Source organism: Nanorana parkeri, unplaced genomic scaffold (assembly GCF_000935625.1).
Source record: "Nanorana parkeri isolate BGI_ZX_2015 unplaced genomic scaffold, ASM93562v1 scaffold1091, whole genome shotgun sequence".
In the NCBI taxonomy this organism is placed as follows: Eukaryota; Metazoa; Chordata; class Amphibia; order Anura; family Dicroglossidae; genus Nanorana; species Nanorana parkeri.
The window spans coordinates 1-9,658 of record NW_017307359.1 but is presented as its reverse complement, the minus strand read 5'-3'; the positions used below and the strand labels follow the sequence as shown (position 1 = coordinate 9,658).

General features: G+C 50.6%; 1 protein-coding gene across 1 annotated transcript in view; it reads right to left on the bottom strand.

The window, feature by feature from the left end:
* Positions 1-5,182, bottom strand: part of MAD2L2 (MAD2 mitotic arrest deficient-like 2 (yeast)) — a 31,464-nt gene extending 26,282 nt beyond the window's left edge. The window contains exons 1-2 of the mRNA XM_018567778.1: positions 5,119-5,182; positions 4,419-4,466 (exon numbers count right to left, since the gene is read on the bottom strand). Of these exons, the coding sequence (XP_018423280.1) occupies positions 4,419-4,458 (40 nt within the window). The 5' untranslated portion in view covers positions 4,459-4,466; positions 5,119-5,182. The remainder of the gene's footprint in view (positions 1-4,418; positions 4,467-5,118) is intronic.
* Between the last annotated feature and the right edge of the window lie 4,476 nt (positions 5,183-9,658).

The following is a 9,658-nucleotide window of genomic DNA, read 5'->3' as shown; positions in this document are numbered from 1 at the left end:
GGGGGGGGGGGTTGGGAGAGGGACTTCTATCCCTAAGTGAAACGACATCCTGTCAATAGCATGCATAAGAGATGTCGTTTTTAAAACTTTAGCGTGCACAACAAAACAAACCAGAACAAGAGGAGAAAAAAAACAGTGTTAGGCAACTGAAGGAAGAGATTTCTGACAGGATCAACATTTATTTTCCTATCTCCCAAATCCAGCATGACTCCCAGAGGCAGAAGCATGACGGGATTTGTAGTTTCACCACAGCTTTGTCTAGTCTGTAGCCTGATCATCATCCTTGCAGTGCTGTTAATGCCAGATCCCCAGCAAGGACGAGCATGCTGCAGCCAGAGTCGCAACTTGTGCCTTTAGGTGATAAGCACAAGACTGCCACTTGTAAGACAGTCACAGTGTCCGGCCACTACTGGATGTTCACACACTCACACAGTTCCCATGCAACTCATGTAAGCAGGGCTGTATACAGTCCAAGACCAATACAACCAGAGGCTGGTATAGGAACTGGGAGAAAGCCAGATATCACAGCCCTGTCCCCACACATTGACATGTCATCCATGATGCCGCTCAGTCCGGGCACTCCCTGGGTTACATTACCTAATACCTGACATATAATACCTGGGATATTACTTTCACCTCGCCTCTGCCATGTAAGTGCAATCCACACCACACCAGTAGGTGCATAGCCCCGGTGTCTCGCGCTCTGGGCAAACCCCTTCCGTGTGTGTGGGGCATCTCACTGCTTTGCGAATACAGCGCTGACATTCTCAGCACTAGCACCTAGCTGCTGTGCAGTGGATTCTCTGGAGGGGATTGGACCCCCTTATCCCCCCCCTCCCCGCATTTACGCCCCAGAATTGTATAGATGTAGCAAAATGCCTCCAATGGTATCCTCAGGAGACCAAAAGGGGGGAAAATAAGAGTCCATTGTTGGAATTTACATAACAATAAAAAAAAACAACAAACAACTCTGTTGCTAGAGCAAAAAACATTTAAAGAAGAACTCCAGGATTTCTTTTTTTTTATTAACTCTTGCAATAGGGCTACCCCCACACTGCAAGGGTTACGTACTCACTTGCATCTAGGTGCTAAAATAACGAAATTATACTCACCCGACGCTCCGAGCCAGTTGTCTCAATGCTCCCTACAGCCTGTCTCCTCCTCCCTGCAGCAGAGGAATCTTCCTCAGCGTCCCCACGTCTATACATTGTGTGTAGATGTGATGATTTACAGGACCTTAGACGGCTGCAGAGGGGGAGAGACGTTGGAAGGTCTGGTCTGATGCTCAGAACTTCGGGTGAGTCTAACTTTTTTTTTTTTAAACCTAGACACAAAACAAGCACTAACCCCACTGCAATGGTTAAAGGAGAACTATGAGGGGAGTGATTTTCACTCAACCTCATAGTTCGAGCTGACCTGTGACAATGAAACTATCACACGTCGGCTCAATAGATCGGGAAGTGAGCGAACACATACCGTCGCTCGCCCGCTTCTTGATCCTGTCCCTGTTACTCAAGGCTCCCTGCAGGGGGCGGGTACAGCTGGCTCTGCCTTTAGATAGGCAGAGCCAGCTGTCAGTCACGGAGCTGGGTGGATCTCGACAGTAATGTCGGGATCCGTCCCGGCTGCGGAGGTCTCAGTATACAGCGAGCTGTAGCTCCCTATATACTGAGCTTTGGGTGACGGGAGGACGCTAGTTTATGTCCTCGCGTGACCCTTAGGAGAACTATGGGGAAAAACAAACACTTACCCCATAGTTCTCCCTTAATAAAAAAAATACCTGGAGTTCTTCTTTACAAAATGCCCAGCTTAGAAAAAAACAAAAGGATTCAAGCATACCTGTCCTGCCACCAATCTCCTCTCTATTGAAGAGCTACCAGAACAGAAAAATCGACTTCCGGGAGTGTCTGATGCCTACGGGACGCAGCAGGGGACACACCCAGGAGCATTGGTAGCATACGATTTTTCAGTTACAGCCAGGGGCGTAACTAGAAATCACAGGGCCCCATAGCAAAATTTTGTATGGGGCCCTGTGATTTCTAGTTATACCCCTTGCAGAGCCCATTCGAGATCCCACCTGAGGGTGACCCTGCAGAGCCCACCATAGAATCTCTATGGTGGGCTCTGCAGGATCACCCTCAGGTGGGCTGGTCGCACTCCTTACCTCCTACGTCGCCGGGCCAGCCTCCTTCTTCTTCGTCACCGAGGCCGCCTCCTCCCCTGCTGCCGAGCACGGGCCCGCCTCCTCCTCCACTGCCGATGACGTCAGAGGCTCGCGACGTTGATAGAACACCGGGTTCCCCTCCCCGCATTTACGCCCCAGAATTGTATAGATGTAGCAAAATGCCTCCAATGGTATCCTCAGGAGACCAAAAGGGGGGAAAATAAGAGTCCATTGTTGGAATTTACATAACAATAAAAAAAAACAACAAACAACTCTGTTGCTAGAGCAAAAAACATTTAAAGAAGAACTCCAGGATTTCTTTTTTTTTATTAACTCTTGCAATAGGGCTACCCCCACACTGCAAGGGTTACGTACTCACTTGCATCTAGGTGCTAAAATAACGAAATTATACTCACCCGACGCTCCGAGCCAGTTGTCTCAATGCTCCCTACAGCCTGTCTCCTCCTCCCTGCAGCAGAGGAATCTTCCTCAGCGTCCCCACGTCTATACATTGTGTGTAGATGTGATGATTTACAGGACCTTAGACGGCTGCAGAGGGGGAGAGACGTTGGAAGGTCTGGTCTGATGCTCAGAACTTCGGGTGAGTCTAACTTTTTTTTTTTTAAACCTAGACACAAAACAAGCACTAACCCCACTGCAATGGTTAAAGGAGAACTATGAGGGGAGTGATTTTCACTCAACCTCATAGTTCGAGCTGACCTGTGACAATGAAACTATCACACGTCGGCTCAATAGATGGGGAAGTGAGCGAACACATACCGTCGCTCGCCCGCTTCTTGATCCTGTCCCTGTTACTCAAGGCTCCCTGCAGGGGGCGGGTACAGCTGGCTCTGCCTTTAGATAGGCAGAGCCAGCTGTCAGTCACGGAGCTGGGTGGATCTCGACAGTAATGTCGGGATCCGTCCCGGCTGCGGAGGTCTCAGTATACAGCGAGCTGTAGCTCCCTATATACTGAGCTTTGGGTGACGGGAGGACGCTAGTTTATGTCCTCGCGTGACCCTTAGGAGAACTATGGGGAAAAACAAACACTTACCCCATAGTTCTCCCTTAATAAAAAAAATACCTGGAGTTCTTCTTTACAAAATGCCCAGCTTAGAAAAAAACAAAAGGATTCAAGCATACCTGTCCTGCCACCAATCTCCTCTCTATTGAAGAGCTACCAGAACAGAAAAATCGACTTCCGGGAGTGTCTGATGCCTACGGGACGCAGCAGGGGACACACCCAGGAGCATTGGTAGCATACGATTTTTCAGTTACAGCCAGGGGCGTAACTAGAAATCACAGGGCCCCATAGCAAAATTTTGTATGGGGCCCTGTGATTTCTAGTTATACCCCTTGCAGAGCCCATTCGAGATCCCACCTGAGGGTGACCCTGCAGAGCCCACCATAGAATCTCTATGGTGGGCTCTGCAGGATCACCCTCAGGTGGGCTGGTCGCACTCCTTACCTCCTACGTCGCCGGGCCAGCCTCCTTCTTCTTCGTCACCGAGGCCGCCTCCTCCCCTGCTGCCGAGCACGGGCCCGCCTCCTCCTCCACTGCCGATGACGTCAGAGGCTCGCGACGTTGATAGAACACCGGGTGCAGCCTGCTCCCCCGCTGCTACTGGCTCTCATTGACTGTGGAGACGAACGCGCCGCTGCACAGATGATCTGAACAGCGGCGTGTTCGTCTTCAGACGCCAGTGAAAGCCAGCAGCAGAAGATCCCATAGCGACCCAGGCGGCCTGCACGTCATCTGGCCGGGCCCCACTGTGCCCGGTCCCCATAGCGACCGCCTGGGTCGCTATGGTGATTGTTACGCCACTGGTTACAGCAGCCCTTCAACAGAGTGAAGATCAGGGGCTGGAAGGGTCAGTTTGTACCCTTCTCTTTTCTTTTTTCAAAGACCTGAATCCGACCATTGTATCCAGCGCAGCCCCAACTCAAGATAAAGCACTTTGCCTTGTCACGTATGTTGTGCATTCACAGCACTGTGTTGCAGTAGGAACGCAGTGGTGTGCGCTTAGAAGAGTGCAGCATGCCTTACTTTTCTTCAACGGTATGCGACGTGGAACAACCACCTTGCGCCACGCTGTGCCCGTAGAACTGAATAAAAATGAAACTTGTGACATTTCAATAAAGTTCTAACCACAAAAAAAAAATACAGAGTGTAATTAGTGCAGCGTGTAGTGTAAATGGGTCCTAAGATGAAGGCCCCAGCAGCAACCAGACATCTGGTTCTGGTTTCACTCACCTTGTCCGAAGTTTAAATCTTGTCGGGTGAGAGTGGTCATGTTTCCATCTAAAAATAAACAGGAAATACGAAAAATATTAGTGATTTCCTTCCACATAGAGATAAGTGGAGGGGGATGGAAGGGGACTGCTATATTATTTTACAAAGTTCTAAGCTGCACGGGGGGACTGATAGCCGCTCAATGTAATAGCTGGAGATGAACTGATAAGAGCGTCAATCAATGGAGAGGATAAAAATGGCTCCCTAGGACCTAAACCAGGAGCATACAATGCCAATTATTCATTGTAATCGCACAATGCTTTGGTTGGGTGTCATTCATCGCTGTTATGTTGGTTACACAACAGGACAACATGCGTTACCATGGCGAATGTAGAAATGGTAATAATGGCGGTCATAGGAATAATCAGCAACAACAAAATAAACACCATCTGCAATAATAGCAAATAGAAGCACTAATAAGGACCACAACAACAAGCATAATAATCATAATAATAGTCAGAATCCTAATAATAACAACCACATTATTACTAACAACAAAACACACAAAAAAAAGGAATTAATATGTAACAATAAATAATAATAACACCAATCATTGTAACAATAACAACAATGAACATTCCTCCATCAGTAATAATAATAAGAATGATCCTCCCATCCCCCATATTATCGGTGTTGGGGATGCTCAGCACACTATACGCACCGGTGTCACACAGCTGTGGCCCCTGTAGCTCTCAGCATAGGGGCCCCCCGGCTCTCCCCTCTCTATTGAAGAGCTGTCTCTACGGCAGACACTGTCCGTCGCAGCGCCGATGACGTCATCGCTCTCTCCCGGCGCTGCTGTGGTGACGTCACCGGCTCGGTGCAGCTCTCGCTGCCGGTGATGTGTCGAAAGTGCGAACTTATCGAGTTGTGGGACCGCATGACTTCCGGTTTCCTCAGAACTACGATGTTTGTACCTGTCTACAGTGTGAGTTAAGATGACCTGTCTACAGTGTGAAGGAAGAGGACCGGTCTACAGTGTGAGGGAAGATGACCTGTCTACAGTGTGTGAGGGAAGAGGACCTGTCTACAGTGTGAGGGAAGAGGACCGGTCTACAGTGTGTGAGGGAAGAGGACCTGTCTATAGTGTGAGGGAAGAGGACCTGTCTACAGTGTGTGAGGGAAGATGACCTGTCTACAGTGTGAGGGAAGAGGACCGGTCTATAGTGTGAGGGAAGAGGACCTGTCTACAGTGTGAGGGAAGAGGACCGGTCTATAGTGTGAGGGAAGATGACCTGTCTACAGTGTGAGGGAAGAGGACCGGTCTATAGTGTGAGGGAAGAGGACCTGTCTACAGTGTGAGGGAAGAGGACCGGTCTATAGTGTGAGGGAAGAGGACCTGTCTACAGTGTGAGGGAAGAGGACCTGTCTACAGTGTGAGGGAAGATGACCTGTCTACAGTGTGAGGGAAGAGGACCTGTCTATAGTGTGTAAGGTAGGAGGACCTATCTACAATGTGAGGGAAGAGGACCTGTCTACAGTGTGAGGGAAGAGGACCTGTCTACAGTGTGAAGGAAGAGGACCTGTCTATAGTGTGTGAGGGAGGAGGCCAAAGCTGGTGAAGGGTTAGAACCCCTGTCCACTATTTCCCTGCTATCCAGGGGGGCCATTATAGAGATTTCCCCTCACTTCCTGTCCTGCTGGTGTCATTTCACTAGACAGGAAGTGAGGGGAAATCTGCAGTAAGGACCTAGACGGCAATAAAAAGCTGGCATGGGTTGTAGCCTTCCTGTTGGAGAATTTTCCTTATTTCAGGTCTGTTCACACCGGGACAGGAAGTGAGGGGAAATCTCCCCAACCGGGCCCTGGATAGCAGTAAAAACCTGACAGGGGTTCTAATACTTCCCTTCTCCGTCCAAAATGTAAAGGGTTTTGGCTTTGCATGCACTTTAATACCAGCTGACCACTGTGCAGAACTGAGGGCACATAACAAAGACACAGATGAATGCAGCTCTGCAATCATTTATTTTCATGATGAAGGTTCCTATTGCCACCCAGGATCGGCCCCCTTGCATTCCCTGTACAGCAGGGCTGGAGTGTAAGAAAAACAAGCAGCACAATGGGCCAATCCCTTCATGTGCTGTTAAGGAGCATGCTGATAGGGGGAGAGAGCAGAGTGCTGGAGAGATGGGCTAATTTCTGTGCTGCTTCACCTTTCACTGTCCAGTCAAAGGCAGGGGGTTGGTCCGGGATGACCTGGGCTCAGAGGAAGCGGGTTGAATGATGCTGGCCATCAGACTGAGGTCACTGAGCGGCAGAAAAATATTGTTATTTTCTTCTAGGGATGCACAGATACCATTACTAGTATCAGTATTGGTGCCGAGTATTTGGGCGAGTCTGGACCGATTCTTCCGGTATCAGGAAGCCTGGCAGGGAGTCATTACACGCTGCCCGGCTTCCTGATTGACCAGAGAGCCGGCTTCATGCTCCCTCGTCTCCTGATGATGAGGAAGCATGGAGCCGGCTTCCTGGCCAATCGGGAAGCTGGGCAGCGTGCCACAACACGCCCCCCTTCGGCTTTCTGATTGGCCAGAGAGCCGACTTTATGCACCGGCGTCACCTGATGGCGTGGGAGCATGGAGCCGGCTTCCCGGACAATCAGGAAGCCCCCTGTGAAAAGAGCAGAGCTGTGGGAAGTACCCAGCAGGCCCCACCCACTTCAGGAGGGGGCAGAGACAAGACCAGTCACCCTGCACAAGGAGAGAGCAGCAGTGATCGGTCTTTATTACAGGAGGGGGCGGAGACAAGACCAGTCACCCTGTACAAGGAGACAGAGCAGCAGTGACGGGTTTATTACAGGAGGGGGCGGAGACAAGACCAGTCACCCTGCACAAGGAGAGAGCAGCAGTGATCGGTCTTTATTACAGGAGGGGGCGGAGACAAGACCAGTCACACTGTACACGGAGACAGAGCAGCAGTGAGCGGTCTTTTTTACAGGAAGGGGCGGAGACATTACACGCGCCTGGCTTCCTGATTGGCCAGAAAGCCGCCTCCATGCGTCCTTGTCATCACGTGACGAGGGAGCATGGAAACGGCTTCGCTGCTAATCAGGAAGCCAGGGTGGTGGAGTCATTACACGCCGCCTGGCTTTCTTAATGGGACTTCCAGTATCGGTATTCGGTATCGGCGAGTACCGAAAAAGAAAAATACCCGTACTCGACACTGAAAAACCGCTATCGGTGCGTCCCTAGTTTTATCCTTTATGAACTGTTCGTTTTTTGGGGGGCTGGAGTTCTGATTTAAGTGACCCGGAGTAGCTGAGTATTGTTCCCGCCCCCTCTGTGGGTACCTAATAAAGTGGCGGCTCGCTCCAGCCCACCCCTCCCTCGTACCCCGGCTGCTCCTTACACCGAATCTGACTAAAATTAGAAGCACGCAGAGGTATCCGTCGCCTGTGTCACGCCACGCCTACTTAACAAGGTAACCGTGATGTTGCCACGGCAACCAGCGATGGCCAGATGCCCGGTCCTTCAACCAGCCCGTCATTACTGCATCCAGTAAAAATAGCCTTAAAGCGGAAGGCGCGGAGCCCAGGATGCGATGACCCCCGCCGCTCCGGGCCGCCTGGTGCTCGATTGGCCGCGTGATGAAGAGACGCGCCGCGACGTTAACATGGAAAGATAATGTTTAATCGCATGTGAAGCTCTCCGGGGTCATAGAGACGTGACAGGCTGCGCTCGTTATGTCTACAGGAGTGTGAGGGGGAGTACTGCTTGAAGGATCACTCCACCCAAAGTAAAGGTTTCCTTTTTGGCAGCTCAATACAGAATTCTGAAAGCGGACTAAAATCTCACCTGTGTGGGAGGAGCAGGAGGCGGTGTCATGGGAGGTCCGCTTCGCAGCTGAACTCTGGACACTTTCATTTAAATATCCTCCTCAGTAGCTGCAGAGGATGTAAATCCACTTTGTGTGCACCAAATGCCTTTGCAAGCCCAGATATTATCTTGTAAAGTTGCAGTGATGTCATCACCGTGCTGAACATGGCCTGTGAAAACAGCAGAGCTGTGGGAGGTACCCAGCATACCACACCCACTACAGGAGGGGGCGGAGACAAGACCAGTCACCCTGCACAAGGAGAGAGCGCAGCAGTGAGCGGTCTTTATTACAGGAGGGGGCGGAGACAAGACTAGTCACCCTGCGCAAGAAGAGAGAGCAGCAGTGAGCGGTCTTTATTACAGGAGGGGGCGGAGACAAGACTAGTCACCCTGCGCAAGAAGAGAGAGCAGCAGTGAGCGGTCTTTATTACAGGAAGCTCCGAGTCTCACACTGGATCTCTGCACAGATCGGGAAGAATACACAGGACTCTTGTATGAGGATAATATTCGCTGATCCCGGAGTTCCGCTTTAAATCCCTTCACATGGCGGTTGTGACGCGGTGACAATATGAAGTCATTGATCATTTCCTCTTAGGGACGGCGTCAGGTGTAATGGACTCGCCGTGCTGCCTGTTTACGTTATGTGCGGATTGTGCTGAGCCGAGCGCTTTTTTATTTTTTATAATGAATTCCGTCCTATGTGTCATCTCCCCGACCAGCCTCCTACGCAGAAATGACTTCTGTTATTGAAGCCAGACAGGAAACGCGGCGCGGCGCTGGGGACCTTTGCTGCGCTACGATTGGCTGGCAGTGCCTGGGGCATATAAAAATACAATATTACACAGCGGAATGGAACACAATCCATAGTACAGGTTGCTGAATTATATATCATATCCCAGCGTACAGGAAATATCACTTCCTCTGCGTTCTGTCACTTCCTGTTCTGTTATATGTCAGTGTCAGAAGATGAGGACTGAGGGGTCCAACCACAGGACAGCCGAACTCCGGCCTTCCCTTCAGTCTTCTATCTGACCTCCGTCCTTCCCTTCACTCTTCTATCTGACCTCCGTCCTTCCCTTCAGTCTTCTATCTGACCTCCGTCCTTCCCTTCAGTCTTCTATCTGACCTCCGTCCTTCCCTTCAGTCTCATATCTGACCTCCGTCCTTCCCTTCAGTCTCATATCTGACCTCCGTCCTTCCCTTCAGTCTTCTATCTGGCCTCCGGCCTTCCCCTCAGTCTTCTATCTGACCTCCGTCCTTCCCTTCAGTCTTCTATCTGACCTCCGTCCTTCCCGTCAGTCTTCTATCTGACCTCCGGCCTTCCCTTCAGTCTTCTATCTGACCTCCGTCCTCCCCTTCAGTCTTCTATCTGACCTCCGTCCTTCC